We start from the raw sequence: 23108 nt of genomic DNA on the forward strand, positions 1-23108 counted from the left end.
GCAGCCATAGCTTTCAAAAGCCATTGTTGTAGTGTGAGCCTAGGCTCAGATGACCTTGACATGTGAATCATTCACAGGGCTGTTGATAATACAACTCTTTATCTCCCTCTCTGTACATGCTCAATATTAAGGTGCTAAAATTAATTTTCCTTTCTTACTTTATATACAGCTTCAAAAAACCAAAACAACCCAACCAAAAGCAGGGGGGGAGAAAGCTGCCAATTCTGAGCAGCATTTTAGATGTTGCTGTTGCTTCTTACACCAATAGGAAGCACTTCTAGCTCCAGTACTTCTGTCATTTGGTTTCTTAACTCTTGATGAAATAGGGATCTGTGTCCTCCTGTATCTGTTTATCTTAGAGGCTTGTTAATTGGTGCTGAATGTATTTGGCTTCCTTTGGGTTGGTTTGTTTATAAGTTGTTATATATTTAAAGCAGTTTCTGTAACATAGGTTCAGTCTGAGTTTCTGGATGAAATTGCTAGGGCAGCCATGCTAATCTGTGAGTCTCAGAGGGCATATTCAGACAAGGGTCACATAAAGCTAAGTCTTAAAAAGAATTCCAAAGCTGGGAGATGGGAGCTGCTGTTCCCCATCTCCTGTCAGGAATGGAGGACAATTTGCCTGCATCCTTTTGTTGTCCAGAGTGGAATGGGATAGTTTACTTTCTGCCTCTCTTTTTTCTTCCTTTTTTTCATAGATTCATAGGATGGTTTGGGTGGGAAGGGACCTTAAAGATAATCTAATTCCAGCTTCCCTGCTATGGAGACAGACACCCTCCACTAGGCCAGGCTGTCAAGGTCTCATCCAACCTGGCATTAAACACCTCCAGGGAGGGGGCATTCAGGACCTCCCTGGGCAACCTGTTCCAGTGTCTCACCATCATCACTATAAAGAATTTCTTCCTCTTATCCAGCCTGTATCTCACCTCCTCAAGCTTCAACCCATTCCCTCTCATCCTATCACTGCAAGCCCTTGTAAAAATCCCTCCCCAGCTTTTTTGTAGCCCACTGAGGTACTGGTCCACTGTAAGGTCGCCTTGGAGGCTTCTTATCTCAGAGCTGAACAGCCCCAACTCTCTCACCCTGTTCCCATAGGGAAGGTGCTCCAGCACACTGATCAGATACCTTTGTGGACCCTCTTCAACAGTTTGATGTCCATCCATTTCCTCTGTATTGCCTCTTTTGTTTCCTTGTGCTCTTCTTTCCTCTTGTAGGGTTCCATTTTCCAGCCAGTGGTTATGCACAGTTGAAATAGGTGGCTTTTACTACAGGTTGTTAAAAATGCTGAAGGTTTAGATTGTTGTGCCTCTTTTGTCCTCCATTTAGTTGTGCTAGCTGTGAAGAAGTGCCTGCTGATGTTTAATGTATAAGTGGTTATGTACATTTTCTATGGAGTCATGCAATTAAAACTGTAACATTAACTTTCCTTTCCTTCTTGCTAAAGGAACGTGAAAAAAGAAAGCATGAAAGGATTCTTAGTGAAGAACTTGTTGCTGCTGTGACATATCTCAACCAGTTTTTACCTCCAGAGCATGCAATTATATATATCCCCTGGGATATGGCCAAATACACCAAAAGGTAGAGAAGATCCTTCTCTCTACTACTGCTCTTAGCCACGTTATAAGGAGCTGCATGCTGCTGTGCAGATTTTGAGTGGTGTGCAGCTTTCCAGTTGGTGTGCAGCTTTCCAGTTGGTGTGCAGCTTTCGGGCAGTGTGCAGCTTTTCAGTTGGTGTGCAGCTTTCCAGTTGGTGTACAGCTTTTGGGCGGTGTGCAGCTTTCGGGCGGTGTGCAGCTTTCCAGTTGGTGTACAGCTTTTGGGCGGTGTGCAGCTTTTCAGTTGGTGTGCAGCTTTCCAGTTGGTGTACAGCTTTTGGGCGGTGTGCAGCTTTTGGGCGGTGTGCAGCTTTTGGGCGGTGTGCAGCTTTCGGGCGGTGTGCAGCTTTCGGGCGGTGTGCAGCCTTCGGGCGGTGTGCAGCCTTCGGGCGGTATGCAGCTTTTGGGCGGTGTGCAGCCTTCGGGCGGTATGCAGCTTTTGGGCGGTGTGCAGCCTTCGGGCGGTATGCAGCTTTCGGGCGGTGTGCAGCTTTCGGGCGGTGTGCAGCTTTCGGGCGGTATGCAGCTTTCGGGCGGTGTGCAGCTTTCGGGCGGTGTGCAGCTTTCGGGCGGTGTGCAGCTTTCGGGCGGTATGCAGCTTTCGGGCGGTATGCAGCTTTCGGGCGGTATGCAGCTTTCGGGCGGTGTGCAGCTTTCGGGCGGTGTGCAGCTTTCCAGTTGGTGTGCAGCTTTCCAGTTGGTGTGCAGCTTTCGGGCGGTGTGCAGCTTTCGGGCGGTGTGCAGCTTTCCAGTTGGCGTGCAGCTTGTGAGTGCTGTGCAGCTTTCGGGCAGTGTGCAGCTTTCGGGCGGTGTGCAGCTTTCCAGTTGGCGTGCAGCTTGTGAGTGCTGTGCAGCTTTCGGGCGGTGTGCAGCCTTCGGGCGGTGTGCAGCCTTCGGGCAGTGTGCAGCTTTCGGGCGGTGTGCAGCTTTCCAGTTGGCGTGCAGCTTGTGAGTGCTGTGCAGCTTTCGGGTGGTGTGCAGCTTTTCAGTGGTGTGCAGCTTAGGAATGATGGCAAAGTATTATCAGTATCTATAGAACCATAGAATGGTTTAGGTTGGAAGGGACCTCAAAGCTCATCAAGTCCCAACCTGCTGCCGTAGGCAGGGACACCTCCCTCTGGAACAGGACTCTCAAGGCCCCATCCAACCTGGCCTTGAACACCTCCAGGGAGGGAGCAGCCACAACCTCCCTGAGCAACCTCTGGACAGAATAAAACCTCCACTTTTTGCAAGGTGTTTTCTGTAGCTTGACAACTTTGAAATTCTCTGCAAAGGAAGCTTTGAGAGAAAAGCGACACAAAAAGCATCAATGTTTGCTTTTTATGTTGGATCAGTCAAAACACTGCATTTTGTCGCTGCGTTTCAGTCGTTGCAGTTATTGAGGTATAATCTTTTGGAAAGCAAAGGGGTTCATGTCAATCAGTCTTTTCCTAGTTCCTGTTCCAAGAGGAAAAGAAGGAATTAATGTCAGTGTTACAAGAATTGAGTTTATTAGAAGCATGTATTTTAGAAAGGCAAATATGTTCTCTGACTCTTTATGATTTTGGACAATAGAATAAAGTATTTGGATTGTGTGAAAAGGATGAATTTTTCCTAAGGTTAGGAATATTTACAAGGGATGAAAAAAGGGACTAAAGTTGTCCCAGAGGAGCTAGAGATTGGATGTTGGGAAACATTCCTTTACTGAAAGAGTGGTCAGGCATTGGAATGGGCTGCTCAGGGAGGTGGTGGAGACACCGTTGCTGGAGGTGTTCAAGCAAAGCCTGGCTGGGGCACTTAGTGCCATGGTCTGGTTGATTGGCCAGGGCTGGGTGCTGGGTTGGACTGGATGAGCTTGGAGGTCTCTTCCAACCTGCTTGATTCTGTGATTCTATGATTTCTTTACTGAAAGAGTGGTCAGGCATTGGAATAGGCCGCCCAGGGAGGTGGTGGAGACACCATCCCTGGAGGTGTTCAAGAAGAAGGGAGTTGGAGATGTTCAGTCTGGAGAGAAGGTGGCTCCAAGGAGACCTTATTGTGATCTTTCAGTATCTTAAGGGGGCCTACAAGAAAGCTGGGGAGGAACTTTTTAGGATGTCAGGGAGTGATAGGACTGGGGGGAATGGAACAAAGCTAGAAATGGGTAGATTCAGACTGGATGTTAGGAAGAAGTTCTTCACCATGAGGACAGTGAGAGCCTGGGATGGGTTGCCCAGGGAGGTGGCGGAAGCCTCATCCCTGGAGGTGTTTAAGGCCAGGCTGGATGAGGCTCTGGCCAGGCTGATCTAGGGTAGGGTGTTCCTGCCCATGGCAGGGAAGTTGGAACTGGATGATCCTTGTGGTCCCTTCTAACCCTGACTGATTCTATGATTCTAAGTGTGTAGCTGTGGCACTTCAGGATGTGGTTTAGTGGCCATGCTAGGCGGGTTGTGTTTGGACTTGATCTTAGAGGACTTTTTCGACTTTCATGATTCTGATTTTAAATCTACAGTTGCTCAGATGCAGTCAAGTGTCTGTTTCCTATGTCTGAAAGAAAACTGTAGACAGAATTACTGTTGGATAAAGTGTTGATGGAACACTGGAACAGGCTACTCAGGGGATTGTGGAGTCTCCCTCTGGAGATACTTAAAACCCTCCTGGAAGCAAACCAGTGTGATCTGGCATAGGTGATCCTGCTCCTGCAGGGGGGTTGGACTGGATGAGCATTCCAGGTCCCTTCCAACCCCTGACATTCTGTGGTTCTGTGAAAGCTGTGATGAGTCTTCCCTTCGATCATTTTTGTCACTAAAAGACTTTGAAGCAGTGTATTTTTTATTATTAATGAATCTTGACTGTGGTATTTATTGGTTTGTTGGGGCTTTTTTCTCTCTCCTCAGCAAACTTTGCAATGTCCTTGACAGACTGAATGTGATTGCAGAGAGTGTGGTAAAGAAGACTGGATTCTTTGTGAACCGACCTGATTCCTACTGCAGCATCTTGCGGCCGGATGAAAAGTACCTACATTTAATTGATGCATAATAATGAATAACATCCATTCCTTGGAAAGTTGGCTAGAATTTCCCTCTCTCTTGCATAATTTTTTATTTTAAGGTTTTAATTAATGTGGAAGAAATGTAATTTATATTACAGCTGAAAGGATTGGAGTCAGAGGCCCACGCAAAGTGACACTGGTACACTGAAAGAGCAGAATCCTGCTGCAGCTGTTCCACTTAAAATCAATTCTTACTTCAAACCATTGTTTGTAACTTGTGATCTGTGCCATGTGTATTTATTTAAAGATTTGGGTTGGTTTGGGGTTTTTTTCACCTTGACCAAAGGAATCCTACATTTGGGGGTAAATTTAACAAAGCAAACAACATTTGGAATTTAGTCAGTGGCTTCTTTTGAGGCATACTCATGAGGTAACTATCATCTAAATATTAGAGTCCAGTGTTTTCCAGTGGATTTTATGGTATTCATACATACAGAAATGAATACTTTCTTAAGGCTAGAAACTGCATCTGCTTAGCTTGCAGAAGTAGTGATTTAATTAGCTGAATTCTCCTAAGTCCCTGAAAATCCAGAAGTAAAATAACTTCCACCTTAGAAGTGCAGTAAGTTTGCCATTCAGGTTTTCGTGTTGATGATCTCATTCATCACTGCCTAAGTAAGCTTCCTTGCCTTTTTTTTAGCCTGTCTTCATTTAGAAATAGTCTGAGCTGAAGCCTTCAGAGGCTGTCCTACAGCTTTTCTCTTCCATGCAGTGCAACTGTAAACTTGGAGGAACAAGATCAATACATCCATTCTGTAGAGAAGTCTGGTCAGTCTGAAATGCAGTACATAGCCTTAGTGTACCAGTGCTCTGGTCAGGCTAACCTGAAAATACTCAGTAGCTTAAGGCTGCCTTACACTGAGCAAAACTGCTCCTCAGCCTCAGCATGTCATTAATTTTTGATTCACGTTCTCTGGCACTGGGGTCTGTACAGAACTGCAAGCCCTGGACAATCTGTACATGTCTTTGCATGCCTAGAATCAGAGAGAGCGAGAGAGGGCCAGATGTGAATCAACCAGCCTGTGCTATGGTGTAGGTCATGCCTCTGCCTTTCAGTCATTGCCATTGTAGCTACTTAATTTTTTGTGCACTCAGGACCCAATCTGTCAACATTTGTCTTGCTCATTATAGGGATCGAAGGAAATATTTCTACTTCAAGACTAGCTTGGTTTAGGTATTTTTTCTGCAGTGTAGTTTAAATACATCCTGCTGCTGCACAGAGCTTTTACTGCTACCTGCTGTTCATAGAATCATAGAATCAACCAGGTTGGAAGAGACCTGCAAGCTCATCCAGTCCAACCTAGCACCCAGCCCTAGACAATCAATCAAACCATGGCACTAATTGCCTCAGCCAGGCTTTGCTTGAACACCTCCAAGGACGGTGACTCCACCACCTCCCTGGGCAGCCCATTCCAAAGCCAATCACTCTCTCTGTGAAGAACTTCCTCCTAACATCCAGCCTAGACCTCCCTTGGCACAACTTGAGACTCTGTCTCTTTGTTCTGTTGCTGGTTGCCTGTCAGAAGAGACCAACCCCCAGGAACATCACTTTTGCTTGCTGGCAGGGTTTTAATTGTCACCTTCTTACTGAGCAGATCAATGCATGACATGTTCTGTTATCTCCCTAAACGATTTGTAAGTCATCCTGGTCTGTTTCTCTTTCAGGTGGAATGAACTGGGAGGTTATGTTGTTCCCACAGGTCGCTTGCAGGTACTAAAATATACTTTATGATTTCCTAGCTATAGTGATGCAGATCAGCACTCCCAAAGTGCCAGGGAGCAATTTCACTTAAATGCCTGTTCACAGTGTGCTCTTGAATATTTGTAGTAAACAGCTTTATTGCTATCCATCCCAGAAACACAAGTGGCGAGTAAGGCTCAAAGTTCTTGTGTGGTACCACAAAACCATTCGCACTTGTTCCATTTTTTTCTAGAGAAATGCACATATTTCAAACAAATTTCCATGACTATTTACTCTGTAGTGTTTCCAGTGCAGTGAAAGTTAAGCCAGCAGCATCTTAGCAAGCTGAATAACACAATGTTACACAGAAGAAGTGAGAAATAAGTATACTTAAGCCTGGTGATGTATTCATACACATGAAAATGGATTGTTAAAAGCAGTTTTACCACTGCTGAATATTCTGTGCATTGTTACAATGAAAGGAAATAAACCTAGAAACACTGCTTTAAGGTCAGGCAAGTGCTAACTAAACTGTAAACCATACACAAGCAGAATGTTATAATCACAGGGCTTATTCTTAAGAAGCTTTTAACTTCCTCTCCATAATTTTGTAGTTCATGAAAATTAAGAGAGCATGTGACCCATTCCTTTACTAGCTGAATATTTGTTGAGAGCAGATATACAGTGGAGTAGGTAGAGATTGATCTGGTTTAAAATAAAATATATCAATACTAGTTAGATTGTTTTTTTAATGTTAGTCTTGCAGGTTTTACTCCTCAGATATTTATAAAAACCCCCTCAGCCTTCCCTTCTCCAGACTAAAGAGCCCTCAGTCTTTCTTCATAGGAGAGATGTTCAAGAATCCAATCATCCTTTTAGCTCTCTGTTGGGCTTTCTCCAGCAAATCCCTCTCTCTCTTGAACTGGGGAGACCAAAACTGGACACAGTATTCTAGGTGTGATCTCACAGGGGCAGAGGAGAATCATAGAATCATATAAACAACCAGGTTGGAAGAGACCTCCAAGATCATCCAGTCCAACCTAGTACCCAGCCCTAGCCAATCAACCAGACCATGGCACTAAGTGCCCCAGCCAGGCTTTGCTTAAACACTTCCAGGGACAGTGACTCCACCACCAACCTGGGCAGCCCATTCCAATGCCAATCACTCTCTCTGGCAACAACTTCCTCCTAACATCCAGCCTAGACCTCCCTTGGCACAACTTGAGACTGTGTCCCCTTGTTCTGTTGCTGGGTGCCTGGCAGAAGAGACCAACCCTACCTGGCTACAGCCTCCCTTCAGGCAGTTGTAGACAGCAGTGAGGTCACCCCTGAGCCTCCTCTTCTCCAGGTTAAACAACCCCAGCTCCCTCAGCCTCTCCTCATAGGGTTTGTGTTCCAGGCCTTTCACCAGCTTTGTCACTCTTCTCTGGACATGTTCCAGCACCTCAACATCTCTCTTGAATTCAGAGGCCCAGAACTGGACACACTTTTCTCTTCTTCAAGTAAACCTGTGGGGCTGTTTATGAGCTGCAGGAGAGCTGCAGGTTGTGTCATGATAGAAGTCAGAATATTTGGAGTGTCTGATGTAGGCTGACAGAGATTAATTGCGCTTCAGCTTTTCTCAAAGGTGTCTGTTGGGAAGTGACATCATTTGAAATTTGACAAGTCTTGGATAGTAGGAAAAATGTAATCATCATGAGTGTAATAATCTGTTAATTAAGAAAAAAAAATCTCTTGTTTGGGTTGCTTTATCAGACTGGAGTTCTCCGAACCAATTGTGTGGACTGTTTAGATCGCACCAACACAGCCCAGTTTATGGTGGGCAAATGTGCTTTGGCTTACCAACTTTATTCACTGGGACTGATTGATAAACCCAACTTACAGTTTGATACGGATGCTGTTAGGTAAGATACAGCAATAAAGTGCTATGTTATGAATTAGTAGAAATCTTGCAGTCTAAACTGTCTTAGTAATTCTTAGAATCATAGAATGGTTTAGGTTGGAAGGGAACTCAGAGATCATTCAGTTCCAACCCCTCACCATAGACAGGGACACTTTGCACTAGAACAGGTCCCTCAAAGCCTCATCCAACCTGGCCTTGAACACTTCCAGGGAGGTTGTGGAGCACAGAATCACCCAATGTGATCTTTGATCTTTGATCACATTGAGTGATTCTGTGCTCCACAACCTCCCTGGGCAACCTGTGCCAGTGTCTCACCATCCTCCTGTAAACAACTTCTTCCTAACATCCAGTTTAAATCTCCCCTCTGCCAGTTTAAACCCATTACTCCTCATTCTGTCATTACAAGACCTTGTAAATACTCCCTCCCCAGCCCTCTTGTAGGCCCCCTTAAGATACTGGAAAGCCACTACAAGGCCTCCTTGAAGCCTTCTTCTCTCCAGGCTGAAGAGCCCAAATTCATGTATCTAAATAAAATTTTCATGAGTTTATCTGCAGACAGAGTAGAGACATAGTTTGAGGTGTCAATGCTTGCGAGTTCATAGCATGCCTTAATGAAATAAATGTTTTCATAAACATGGTTTTGTAAACTGGGAGAAGTACTTAGGAGAAGAGAAAGTGTTGCTTGTTAAACAGAAAGGCTTTGTGGCTGCAATACTTTGTTATTTGCTCTCTTAGAAAACTCTTTTCAGCAGTTTGATAGCTGACACATTCTTTTTTTCCCTCAGGTTGTTTGAAGAATTATATGAAGATCATGGGGATACTCTTTCCCTGCAATATGGAGGCTCTCAACTTGTCCACAGAGTGAAAACCTATCGAAAGATAGCTCCATGGACTCAGCATTCCAAAGATATTATGCAGACACTCTCAAGATATTACAGTAATGCTTTCTCAGGTGAATTCAAGTGCTTGTTTTTAAGCCATTGTTTTAAAAGCATCTTACTTGTGATATTTCAATCGTTGTGGCACATTGAAGGAGAATTTTATCCTCTAAGTGTTTTCAGAAAGCAGAGACAAAGGAAGCATTTTTAGAACAGGGTTCTGATTTGCTGTACTGCTCTTAGTCATAGAATCATAGACTGCATCGACTCAAAAGGGACCCTCTAAGGTCATCTCATCCAACCCACCAAAGATCCCCCTTTCAAGTACTGACCTCCACAGGTGCACACTTCACCAAGGTACTTTTTGGTACCAGATTTCTACACAGCACCATTTGTCAGCTGCTAGTCTGTTTTAATTAGTCTATGTTGCACAGAAGGGAGAGACAATCAGATTCGGGGGAGAAGGAATCAGAAACTTGGGTGGTGGCCAGAAACCAACTTTGTCATTGCTGTCCTGCCACCTTGGATTCTGCCTGTTTTTTACGTGTTTTTTGGTATACTGAGTCTTGAGTTTGCCTTTTTGATGCATTGTGTTGCTAAAAAGGACACTTGATAACACTCTTTCTGACGTGTGGAGAGAACTGCAGGAATAATACTACCTGTTGAACTAAGCTATTCCTCACCTGATGATTGCTAGAGTGCCAAGAGGAGTGGAGATGAGAGCTTTCCACATGCTCTGCTCCTCAGGGCACAAACAGAGCTCAGTTCTCCACATACTCCCCCATATCTGAAGATCCCTTGAGTGTAAGCCTTCCTCTGCTCCTGCCTCCAAATCTGTCTTTATTACTACTCACCAACCCACTTCAGCAGCCCTTATCTGAGTTCAGCTTTTCTTCATATCTATTGTAGCTCATCCTACCTGTGGCTAACCTGCCAGAGAGATTTTAAAGATGAACAACAATTTAAAAGTGAAGAACAGTATTTCTTGTCATGTTGCATCTACAGAGGGAAGTTAACTACTGGATTTTAGCACTTGTCTCACTTAGTTTGATGACACTAAGAATATGGCAAGGGAAATTGATGATTTCAACCAGCAGGGGAAAAAAAAAGTCCAAATGAGTGTTTGTGAAGTTTTACAATTTTATTGGCTATATGCTTGGACTTGAAGATCTTTTCCAACTGTAGTGATTCTGTGATAGTTTGGGTAGAATACTGCAAAGGATTCATGATTTGTGTGTTGTATGGATACAGTTTCATTTCATTAAGTCATTCTTCTGTGGTAAATTCACCCTAAACCAAATATAAATACATGCTTCATGCACACACATACGTGCAGAGGTAGGAAATGGAGCTGCAATGTGAGGTCTTACTTCTGCAAAGCCTCTAAGCAGAGCTTCTTCCTCATCTCCTGTGAGAGAAGCCAAGGAATGAGGCAGTGCTGGTGCCTGCACTGTGGCAGAAGGTTAGGTCTAATTAAGTTTCATTATAGTGGTTGAAGCCTGGAGGTCTCTGTGGAAGTTGTAGGATGTGCACACTCTGTCAGGAGCCAACATAACAGACAAGGAAATGTGTGAGTAGAATTGAGCTCTGCAGTGTTCCTGTCTTAAGTCTACCTCTTCTGTAACAGATGCAGACAGGCAAGAGTCTATCAATCTCTTTCTGGGAGTATTCAAGCCTACAGAAGGAAAACCTCATCTCTGGGAACTTCCCACTGATTTTTATTTGCACCACAAGAACACCCTCAGTCTGTCCCAGACCAGACGAAGGTATTTTGCTGCTCTATTTCTTCCTGTGATATTACTCTAATAAATTAAACACACAAACATGTTGTTTACCAAGTAATTTGGTCAGACTGTTGAAAACTTCCTTACTGTTTCCAAGTGTTTACAGAAACTTAGCCTTCAAGAGGTTACCAAAACTGTTGGCTTTTGGTGCTTTGCAGGGTTTGCTTTAGAAGGTTGTTCTGCTGTTGTACTGAAGCAAGAAGCTTCATTTCATATAAAATTCTATCTTGCAGTGTGAAATGTTTCACTTTTTAGTGAAGTGCAGTTGTCACTGGCATATTGAGCATTATGCAGGTGTTTGTTTTGATTGTCAGGTTCATTAAGTCATTACAGCATCACAGGATGTTAGGGGTAGGAAGGGACCCAAGGAGATCATCGAGTCCAACCCTCTTGCCAGAGCAGGACAATACTATCTAACACAGATCACAGAGCAACACATCCAGACAGGCCTTGAAAGTCTCCATAGAAAGAGACCCCACAACCTCTCTGGGAAGCCTATTCCAGTGCTCTGGGACCCTTACAGTAAAGTAGTTCCCCCTTGTGTTGAGGTGGAACCTCAATTGATGTATTTGAGATTAGGTGGACAGGTAACACTTGTTTATTTTTTGAGTCGTGCTCTTAGTTGCACATACCAAGAAGCCTCCAACTTTCTACCTTCCTTTCAGCCGTGTTTAGCCTTTTTTGAGGACTATTTTTCATCTTTGGAGTTGCACAGCAAGAGACAGGACTAATAGACTCACAGTGAAAACATCTGGAAGTCATTTTGGAGTGCTTCACAATGTGGAATTGTTTTGTCAAGGAACGTAAATCCTGTGTGCAAAAAAAACCCCAACTTAACACCAAATATTCTGTTTTCCTAATAAGGACAGTAGCTTGTGAACTAAATTGTCTCTTAGGAGGTTTACAGTTTGTGTCTTCGTTCCTCTGTGAATTTTAACAGCTCTGGATCACAACTGCATTTAGAATTTTGTCTGGGGAAAATGGCAAGTGTTTAAACAGTGCATTCAGTCCCTGCTGGCTGCTTGTGCCATTAACTCATCGAGGCAACTGCCTACTTCTACATTTCAGTCCCTTTCTATTGTCTCCTGTGGCTTGTCTTGCTGCTAGCTCAGATCTGCTCTACAACCAAATGCTATTTCAGACACAGGTGAAACATGCAGCATTAATTTTGCTGTGAACTGTTTCTGAACATCATTGCATGTCAAGAATAAATGCAGCTGATGTGTGTCAAATAGATGGATACCCAAGTGTCTCCTTCAGCTGTTACTGTTAACTGGCTCTTGTTTGTCACAGATACTGTTCTCAACTGAGGTGGAACACACACACATATATATAAATTGTTAGTATTCTCATTGACTTGTTAATTAGTTTTACCTTTCATTCTGGCAGGAGTTTATCTGAGCACTTACAACATACAACCAATGTTTTCTCCTGTGAATGACACCTCCATGTAATAATTAGGTGCAAAAAGCTCTTCCAAGTAGTTTTTTTATTTTTACTGAACTGTTGGACAAGCTCATTGTGTAATCTCTTCCTGCTGCTCTCTTGGATTCCTTGGGCACAGCAGCAAAGGAAATACAACTCAGAATGAAATGAAGAATGTAGGAAGAGAAGGAAGTTGCTTTTGATACTTTTTCTTGTCACTGAAACTTCTTTTGACTGTCTGTGCTTTTCCTGTATTGTATTTGCCTCTCCTTCAGAAAAAAGAGGCACTAATGAGTCTCATATTCTTCTGTATAATTTGTGATTCACCTGAAAAGGCAGTGGATATGGGCAAAGGAGACTCTCAGCTGCCACATATGTAGCATTTATGCAAGGAGCAGAACTGGGTCTGTCTGCATGGTTTCTGAAGGCACTGGAGAAAAGGGCTTGCTAGCATGGCCTGGTGCTTCCAAGAAGAAGTCTGACTGCTGGCTAAGTCTCACTCATAAGTCTGTCCCTGGGCATGGAAGTACACCCACTGGGTCTGCTCCAGGTGACTGCAGTGACGTGAGTGGGAGAGAACCACAGTCATACTCTTGAGCACAGCCCTTACAGTACTGGGACCACACACACATTCGAAATAAAAATCTAGGAAGATGTCTTTCCACCCCAAGTAATGACATATAGGAAGCTAGCAGAATAATTCAGAGAAGAAAGTGAAGTATTTTTGAGAAGAGAAAAATATTTACACAGGACTGAAAGATAAAATGCTGCTGAACTTCCTTTGCTTCTCAGAAATCCTGAATAAGCTTCCAGCAGGGCCTGGCTATGCCAACATAGAGCTGTCACACTTAGGGCAGCTGTCACACTTAGGGCAGCTGTCACAGCTAAATGTGGAAGTCAACTGCTTTCGCAGTCTGCCAAGTTTATTATCATCAACCTTCCTCTCTTCACACCATTTTCCTAAATTTCAGGACCTGCAGAAGATGTGAGTGAGTGAGGTGGGGGTTGATGCTATTTTATTTTCACATCAATACCTTCTATACGAACCAGGACTTTAATTTCCAGTACTGTGGAGGTAGGCAGCTGGAATGTTTGGGGTAGAACACAACTGCTCCTCCCTCCATCCCTGTGCTTCATGTGTTTAGATTTTGTGGTCTGAGAGCAAAGTGTCAGGAGCCTGCTGAAATTCTTCGATCAATTAATCAAGTGTCACTGTGTGGTTGGGTGATTGTTATGTGCAGTCTTTTGGACTGGATACAAGATCACATCTTCTGTATCAATTGTATGCCTGGTTTTTCTCTGTACAGCTATACTTACTGGTGGACCACAGGTGTTCTGAAGCATTTGCCTCTTCCTTTTGATGAAGGTAGGAACTATGTTTTGCTCCTTGCTTTAGGCAGTATCTTGAAGAAGTATCTCTTCACTCTGGAGAGAAGGCATCTCCAAGGAGACTTTATTGTGGCCTTTTGAAGTGGGCTACAAGAAAGCAGGGGAGGGACTTTTTAGGGTGTCAGGTAGTGATAGGGCTGGGGGGAATGAAACAAAGCTAGAAGTGCTCACTTAGAAGTGGGTAGATTCAGACTGAATATTAGGAAGAAGTTCTTCAGCATGAGGGTGGTGAGAGACTGGAACAGGTTGCCCAGGTAGGTGGTGGAAGCCTCATCCCTGGAGGTGTTTAAGGCCAGGCTGGATGAGAATTTGGACAACCTGTTCCAGTGTGAGGTGTCCATACCCATGGCAGGGGTATTGTAACTAAATGATCCTTGAGGTCACTTCCAGCCCTGACCATTCTTGAGTCTAAGAGGTTTTAGTCTCAAAGTGCTTTAGATCCCCTAGGTGAAGTATTAAAAAACCCAAACCACCACAAATGATTGCTACATTTTTTTGTATTTTTAAATCCCTGTGAATTTTCAGCTGCAGGATGCAAGTGATACCTAATTGACCAAAACCTGACCTCCACAGGTTTGTGCCAGGGCACACTTGCTTCTTCCTTTTTTACTTTGCCTTTGCCTGTTAACCTCCTGGTAGTTCCATTCCTTTTACAGATGACAGCATCTTAGCTGTCTTATCTCTCCAGGATACTGTGGAACATGCTTCATTAGGAATTGTCCTCATGATAGGAAATCAGATCATAGAATCATATAATCATGCAATCATAGAATGGTTTAGGTTGGAAGGGACCTCAAGGATCATCCAGTTCCAACCCCCTGCCATAAGCAGGGACATCTCCCACTAGAACAGGTTGCTGAAGGCCTCATGATGGTGGTTGGTGATGCATATTTATTAAAGATGTGCTGTGCATCTTCTTCCTGTCATATTTTCTTGTCTTATGGGGTATGTGGCTATAGAAAAATTAGGGTGGCTAAGGTGGGCAGGCTGCTGTTAGATTTTTGCAGAGTCAGTAGTTGTTAATAAAAGGTATTTTCCTGGGTTTCCCTCAGTGATATGTGCTGAAAACAGACGCAAGTTGACAGTGAAGAAGTTCCACAAGTATGAAGAGGAAATTGATATCCACAATGAGTTTTTTCGGCCCTATGAGCTGAGCAGCTTTGATGAGACCTTCTGCTTGGCAATGACCAACTCTACACGGTATAGTAGGGTGTTTTGTCCTTGTAAAGCCTTAAATGGAAGCTGGTTGGGTCTGAATTAAATGTACATTTGGTTTATTTGGTTAAATGATCAGGGGTTTGGAGCACCTCTACAACAAGGACAGGCTGAGGGAGCTGGGGTTGTTCAGCCTGGAGAATAGGAGGCTCCAGGAGACCTAATAGCAACCTCCCAGTACCTGAAGGGGGCTACAAAAAGGATGGAGAGAGACTGCAAAGGCCTGCAGTGATAGCATGAGGGGCAATGGCTTCCAACTAGAGCAGAGCAGATTTAGGTTGGATGTTAGGAACAAGTTCTGCACCATGAGGGTAGTGGAACACTGGAACAGATTGCCCAGGAAGGTGGTTGTGGCCCCATCCCTGGAGATACTCAAAGTGAGACTGGACAGAGCTCTGGGCAACCTAACCTAGTTGAGGATGCCCCTGCTGACTGCATGGGAGGTTAGAGTAGATGACCTTTGGAGGTCCTTTCCAACCCAGACCATTCCCTGACTGAAATCAGTGTAACACCACAGGTTTCGTAGGATGTTTGGTTTGGGGGAGTTTCCTTTTTGAGCTTCTAATTTAGCAATCATCTCAAAACTAAATCACAACAGGGACATGGAAATGCTACTCTAAAAAATACCTGTTAAGATAGCACTGTAAATTTCCAGTCATTTTCCACTGAGGGATGTCAGATGGTTTGAAGGTTTTGAATGGTTTGAAGCCAGAGAAATGAGCTCTGCAGACTCAGATCACAGAAGATGCCTTCAAAGCAATTGTTTTCTAATTGCTCAGCTCTCATTTTGCAATTGTTTTCTTCACCAGGTTCTCACAGCTGGCTAGATAGAGACTTTTTTCTTTGTTGGCAGCAATCAGATGGATATTCTAAGCATAATCTTAATCATGCTTTAGCTAGAGACTTGCAGGCAGATTAGATTTCATGGAGCTTTTTGACCCAATTTGAGTGTTGGCAGCATTTTGACAACAGTGTAGCTGTTAACAGGGCTCCGTCAGCACAGGGATGGAGCTCATTGCTGGAGCCTCCGTGCCAAATGGTAATGTTTGCAGCTGGTTTATGGGACTAAATGATGCAGTTGAGAGGGTTTTTAGTACCCAAGGGCTTTATAGTTACATGAGTTCTAATAATGAAGTTAGAACTTGATATCTGGTTTTGTATAGAATCATAGAATGGTTTAGGTTGGAAGGGACCTCAAAGCTCATCCAGTTCCAACCCCTGCCGTAAGCAGGGACACCTCCCACTAAAATAGGTCACTGAAGGCCTCATCCAACCTGGCCTTGAACACCTCCAGGGAGGGAGCAGCCACAGCCTCCTTGGGCAGTGTCTCACTTGCCTCACTGTAAAGAACCCTTTCCTACCATCTACTTTGAATCTCCCCTCTGCCAGTTTAAACCTTGTCCTGTCATTACAAGACCTTATCAATAGTCCCTCCCCAGCCTTCCTGTAGGCCCCCTGAAGGCCACTTGAAGCTTTCTTTTCTTCAGGCTGAAGAGCCTCAGCTCTTGTAACCTGTCCTCATAGCAGAGCTGCTGCAGCCCTCTGAGCATCTTCATGGCCTCCTCTGGACTTGTTCTAACAGTCCTTCTTGTGTTGGGGGCTCCAGAACTGCACACGGGACTCCAGGTGGGGTCTGAGGAGAGCACAGCAAAGGGGCAGAATCCCCTCCCTTGCCCTGCTGCCTACACTGCTCTTGCTGCAGCTCAGCACAGGGTTGTGTCTGGGCTGCACTCACACTGCAGGCTCATGTTGAGCTTTTCATCAGCCCAGAGCCCCAGGGCCTTTTCCTCAGGGCTGCTCTCAGCCATTCCCCACCCAGCCTGGAGCTGTGCTTGGGATTGTGCTGGCCCAAATGCAGGACCTTACACTTGACCTTGCTGAATGTCATGAGGTTGGCCTGGGCTCACCTCTGCAGCCTGCCCAGGTCCCTCTGGGTGGATCCCTGCCCTCCAGCAAATCGACTGCCACACAGCTTGGTGTCAGCTGCAGACATGCTTAGGGTGCACTCAATTCCTCTGTCCATATCATTGACAAAGATGTGAAACAGCACTGGTCCCACTGCTGTTTAACATCTATTTTTTAGCTCAGAGGTAGGCATTAAAGGTGGTTTGTCAAAAAAATGATAACATTGTATGTGCTGCACTGTGCTCATGAACAGTTTTTCCCCTATTTTACCCAGAGACTTTATGCCTAAAAACGTGGGGATTGACCCAAGTCCATTCACTGTTCGGAAACCTGACGAAACTGGAAAGTCAGTGCTGGGGTAAGTCTGAAACAAGAAATGTTTTTCTGGTTTAATAACAGTGAATTTGTAATGCAAATATATAACTTTGTGTGTGTGTAGCATTTTCTCTGCTACATAGGAAGTAAATCATTGCTGTTAAGCTGCAGAGCTGTACACTTTGAAAGTCGTCTCTGATTGGAGTTTCTTACTTTGACCCTGGGAATTCTTTCTTCAGGTTGTTTATTTTTGTCTGTTTTCTCCTACTTCTCTAAGTGAAACCCACGAGAAAATTTTATCTAGAATCAACCAGGTTGGAAGAGACCTCCAAGCTCATCCAGTCCAACCTAGCACCCAGCCCTAGCCACTCAACCAGACCATGGCACTAAGTGCCTCATCCAGGCTTTTCTTGAACACCTCCAGGGCAAATGCAGAGGATGTTAACATTTGATCATCTCTCCATGCTACTCATACTTCTCTGACAGAAAAATGTCTCTTATTTTGATCTTGTTTAAGAAAAAGGATTAATAAATTATGAATAAATAAACCCTATCCTGAACCAGCAATAAATTATTGGTAAAGTAATATATACCTATCACAGCTTGTAGAGTTAAACCCAGTGTTAACCTGCTAAAATATAGATGATGTATTTGGAGATGTTTAAGGCCAGGCTGGATGAGGTTCTAGACAGCCTGATCTAGTGTGAGGTGTCCCTACCCATGTCTGGGGGGTTGGAACTAGATGATCCTTGTGGTCCCTTCCAACCATGACTGATTCTATGATCTCTGAGATCCCTTCCAACCTGAGTCATTCTATGATTCTGTGAAATAAGGCTCTTTATGTTGGCTAAAATTTCTACAGTGAGACATAGATGTTGCTGATGAAAGAACTGAACTGAGAAAAGCAAGGGGGGAAAGTGACATTATGTGTAAGATTTGGGGGCCTAATATGGGCCTAATAGTTCCCTTCTTTCATTTCTAGTTTTATTCTTTCATTAAGTAAAGAATCAGAGCATTGGTTGAGAAAAGCTGACATAATCCTCCCAGGTCTCTTTTGAATGCTGTGGGATAAGAGATTAAAGAAAAAGTCAATTGGGGGAATCAAAAGGTAAGCAACAGGTTGCTCCAGAGGATGCTTAGTTCCCCCAGGAAGATTGTAAGCAAATTTAGGGCTTCTAAATTAAGTTGTTGTTGCTGATGTCTCACTGATCTCATAAATGCTCACTGCCTTTTCTACCAGGAACAAGAGTAACAGAGAAGAAGCTGTGCTGCAGCGCAAAACAGCTGCCAGTGCTCCTCCACCTCCAAGTGAGGAAGCAGTGTCAAGTAGTTCTGAAGATGATTCTGGGACAGACAAAGAAGATGAAGGCACTGTTTCTCAACGTTCAACTCCAGTGAAGGTGACTGACACAGGAGACAATGTGAAAATCACAGAGGTAAGAAGTTCTCTTAGCAGGCAGAAGGTTGATCGTGGGCTTAGAATGCACATTGCCTCAAAACCCCAGTAAATGTTAGAGAACAGGCAGAAAGCAAACACTGAGAAGAAGGGGAAAAGGGTTCCAGTGTAATTTCTTAGTGTAGATATTAGTGCAACTGCTCTTAAAAGCTTGCTGTTGTACTTGGTCCCAGAATCCCATACTGGTTTTGGTTGAAAGGCACCTTCAGAGGGAACACAGCACTATGAGGAGAGGCTGAGGGAGCTGGGGGTATGCAGCCTGGAGAAGAGGAGGCTCAGAGCTGATCTCATTGCTGTCTACAACTACCTGAAGGGAGGCTGTAGCCAGGTGGGGTTGGGCTCTTCTGCCAGGCAAACAGCAACAGAACAAGGGGACACAGTCTCAAGCTGTGCCAGGGGAGGTCTAGGCTGGATGTCAGGAGAAGTTCCTGGCAGAGAGAGTGATTGGCATTGGAATGGGCTGCCCAGGGAGGTGGTGGAGTCGCTGTCCCTGGAGGTGTTCAAGCCAAGCCTGGACGAGGCACTTAGTGCCATGGTCTGGTTGACTGGAGATCTCTTCCAACCTGGTTGATTCTATGATTCTGTGATCTAGTCCAACCTCCCTGCAGGCAGCAGGGATATCCCCAACTAAGGCATGTTGCCCAGAGCCCCATACAGCCTAACCTGGAATGGTTCCAGGGGTGGGGTGTGGGGTATCTCTCACCTCTCTGGGCAACCTGAACCAGGGTCTCACCAGCCTCAGTGTCAAACATTTCATCCTTCTGTGCAGCCCTAATCTCCCTCTTGCAGTTTAAGACCCTGTCACAACAGGCCCTGCTCAAAAGTCTGTCCCCACCTTTATTTTAAATCCTGAAAGGCCACCAGAAGGTCTGCCCAGAGCCTTCCTCCCAGCAGAGGTTCTCCAGCCCTAGGATCCTTGTAATGGTTGACTGACAGCCTCGTGTCCCATATAAAATAAACCCAGTTTTGTTCAGCCTGAAGTTTGTAATTATCTCACAATTGGCAACGGGAAACATGAAAGCAAATCTGGGAGCATGTTTTGAACAAATTTATTCTGTGTTAAGCTTCCAAACACAAGAGAATTTAGTATCTACACCATTAAATGCCCTGTGAAGAGAATTAATTCTCTTAATCTGTTTTATCTGATGTTATCTTTCAAGAATCCTTTCCTCTACGATGTTATCTTTCAAGAATCCTTTCCTCTACTTGTTGACCGAAACAACATTTTGAATACATGATTTTTGCTTTAAAAACCCAGAGCCTGCACAAGGTCAGAGGACTCTCTGTCTGAGAAACTGCATTTTGGGGGTTAGAAAGAATTCCTTCCTCAAAAGCAAACTTTTCTTTGGCTGTTGTGACAATAACCTAAGTCTGAATCTTTCTTCTCATGTTCCAGACTGTAGTGCAGGCAACAAAAGACGTGTATGGAGTCAACCTTTCGGATGTTCCTTCAGAAGATGATCTCACAATATATGCCAGGTGAGAGTCTTTTACTGATGGCCACAAGAAATCTAAGTGGGGCTGGCTGAATGCAACTTGTCAGAGTGCTGCCTTTGATGAAACTTATTGAAATGATAAGTTTTGGAGGTACTTGTGTGCATAGACTGTTCTGGTTTGGAACTGAAAACGTTTTCAGATGTCTCTGTCACCTCTCAATGGAAGTTATGGAGGTAGCTCTGAATGGCTATGGGTTCAGGCTGTGAGAGTTGGGGCTGTTCAGCCTGGAGAAGAGAAGGTTCCAGGGAGACCTTAGAGCAGCCTACCAGTACCTGAAGGGGGCTACAGGACAGCTGGGGAGAGACTTTTTACAAGGGCTTGTAGTGATAGGATGAGGGGCAATGGCTTTGAGCTGGAAGAGGAAAGATTTAGTCTGGAGATTAGGTGGAAGTTCTTGACAGGGAGTGTGGGGAGACACTGGAACTGGTTGCCAAGGAGGTCTTGGATGCCCCTTCCCTGGAGATGTTCAAGGCCAGGCTGGATGAGGCCGTGAGCAGTCTGGTCTAGTGGAAGGTGTCCCTGCCCATGGTCATCTTCGAAGTCCAGCAATTTCCCACCCAGTTCCTGCACTTTGAGGTAAAACTGCTCCAGTGTGAGGCACCACACTGGTGTCTGCAGGTTCTCCTCAGCCAACTGGGAGCTGCTGGCTTATCCTGAGCAGCTGGTAGACAAGCATCAAGGTACCACCTCTAGCTCCCAGCTACACAAAACCAACTGCTTTGATTCAAGGATAACTTCCTCTACAACAGAGTTATTGCTTCTCCTGCAGGAGCTGTGAACTGTCAGCTCCCCAAGAGTAATCAGCAAATTAATTTCCCAGGGAGGTAATCTATGATCAGTGACTTCTATAACAAGACTCAAAGACTCATTTTTGGATGTAATTTCCTTTCATGTGATGCATGTTGAGGGTTAGTTCTTTGATTTGTTGTCTTGCTTTTCCTAGGTTTGTTCAACTAGGACAGAGTCAGCATAAACCAGACAAGAGCAGTCAGCAGTTTTGCTCAAAGCACCACCTGGATAAGGTTATAAATCTGTAAGTATTTTCTTTTCCCTTTTAGCCTGTTTCTTTTTACTTTTGTCATTAGACCTGAAAAGTCATCACAGGGTGTTAGGGGTTGGAAGGGACCTCTGGAGATCCCTGAGTCCACCCTCCCTGCCAGAGCAGGACCATAGAATCTAGCACAGGTCTCACAGGAACACATCCAGACAGAGCTTGAAAGTCTTCAGAGAAGGAGACTCCACAGCATCTCTGCGGAGCCTGCTCCAGTGCTCTGGGACCCTTGAGGGTCATAATTCTACTGCTTGTACTGCACAAGGGGATTCCATGCTCTAAAGGGTTAACCCTCCTCGGGGAGCGGTCATGACTCTGACCCCAAGTCCTCCTGACTCCTTCCCGGGGGTGGGTCTGAATCTTACTCCCAAGTGTAGTGCTTAGCCCACTCTCACTTCTCTCTAGCCCCCTATAAAAACAGAGGAACTTCCTGTTTTGTCTGTCCTCTCTTGCCCTGCCTCCTTGCCTGCCAGCAACACCCTCTTGTTCCTGCTGCTCTTGGTTTTACCAAGTGGCCCTCAGTCCACGAGGTGGACAAACCCACTACCATCAATCTGGTTGTGTGTATCTATATACTGCATCTTGTTTTCCCTTCCCTGTACCTCTTTGTAACTCTCCTACTTCAAATACCTTTTATTTATTGTTAAACTTTTTAAACTTCCAAATTGAAGTGATACTACTTATTTGGGTGTGTTTTAACTTTTCCTCTCTACATCTAATTCCTTTTTCTTTGGAAAAAAAGGAGGGGAGAGGGAAAGGCATCCTATAATTGTTATTGGTTCTATGAACTATATTTGAGTCCCTGGGAAGTTTAAACTAGAACTGAGACATATGCCTAGCGTGGAGAATGCAGTTCCTACTTCTCCCATGGGACTTTAACAAAGGTACTCTTTTTGGAGTTCTCATTGGATGAGGCTGGGGAAGCAGTTGGGGTTTTGGTGTTTGTTGTGTTTGGAGGTTTCTTATTGTTTTTGCAGTACCAATATGTTTTTTATACTCAAAATTCCTCTCAGTCATGAGATACCACAGCAGAGAGTGCTGAAGCTGCTCAGTTTAAAAGGCAAATTCTTCTTGCTGTGATTGCTTTTGAAAGAGAAAGCTTGAAGGGAGTTGCTTGACTTGTGTGCTCATCATCAAAAAACAACCTCCAAAGTCCCAACTCAGTCTTTAGCCTGCACTTATCTGACTTTACTTATTCTAAGCAAGCTACGAGTGCCCTGTTGTTGTGTTAATGGACATTTCAGGAGCGTTGAGAGAAATCAGATGGGTGCTGGAGAAAGTAAGGTCAAGTGGGAATTGATTTCTGCTTTGTTTTCTGCACTCCTTGCCCATTTGTGCCACTGATGTCAGAGTATCTTATTTTTACAGTGCTACTTTGGTGGTACTTAGGAGCTCAAATATGTGTTGTAGAAATACTAAAGAGAAATTTCTGGTTGTTGAGCATAGATTAGAAGCAAAAGGAAGAAAAGGATACTTGAAGAGGGACTAATGTGATGCAGTGGAGTAGAGAATGTGGAAGGATATTGAAGTTCCTCTCTTTGTTCATAGAAATTCCATGAAGGGAAACAGGGCAGAGTTAGAGCTAAAAAGAGCTGGGCTGCTTTTAGCACAATTTATTAGTACATGTGTGAAGAGAGGCTTTGAGTACTTTGCTGTGATTAGTGTTGGCTGTCACAGAACAGCTGTTCCTGCTTCCCTTGTACTCACTCTGGTGTGGTAGAAATAATACTGTAGAACAACATACTCACAATCACTGCCCCTATGTACTACTTATGTCTAGGAGCATGAGGAATTTGATTCCCTCCCAAACAGTTGAATGCTTTGATTCACTTCTGGAGAATAACATGACTAGAGTTGTAGGAGTGTCCAGAAGAGATCTGGCTGGGGACTGAAAGAAGGAAGTCCTCCTTGTGATGGTTTGTGAAATGTTCCACTGAAGTTTGACGGGTAAAGTGGTTTGGTGATGTGATTTAAGGCCCAGCATGACTGGATTTAATGGGAGAA

General features: G+C 44.4%; 1 protein-coding gene across 1 annotated transcript in view; it reads left to right on the top strand.

The window, feature by feature from the left end:
* The window catches only part of FIG4 (FIG4 phosphoinositide 5-phosphatase), a 51440-nt gene that overhangs the window by 23365 nt on the left and 4967 nt on the right, over positions 1-23108 (top strand). Inside the window, exons 11-22 of the mRNA XM_064170259.1 lie at positions 1445-1578; positions 4451-4567; positions 6271-6316; positions 8042-8190; positions 8975-9141; positions 10695-10833; positions 13584-13642; positions 14718-14865; positions 17060-17143; positions 18341-18536; positions 19953-20035; positions 20997-21086. Of these exons, the coding sequence (XP_064026329.1) occupies positions 1445-1578; positions 4451-4567; positions 6271-6316; positions 8042-8190; positions 8975-9141; positions 10695-10833; positions 13584-13642; positions 14718-14865; positions 17060-17143; positions 18341-18536; positions 19953-20035; positions 20997-21086 (1412 nt within the window). The remainder of the gene's footprint in view (positions 1-1444; positions 1579-4450; positions 4568-6270; positions 6317-8041; positions 8191-8974; positions 9142-10694; positions 10834-13583; positions 13643-14717; positions 14866-17059; positions 17144-18340; positions 18537-19952; positions 20036-20996; positions 21087-23108) is intronic.

The sequence above is a fragment of the Pogoniulus pusillus genome, chromosome 33, assembly GCF_015220805.1.
Source record: "Pogoniulus pusillus isolate bPogPus1 chromosome 33, bPogPus1.pri, whole genome shotgun sequence".
Lineage (NCBI taxonomy): Eukaryota > Metazoa > Chordata > Aves > Piciformes > Lybiidae > Pogoniulus > Pogoniulus pusillus.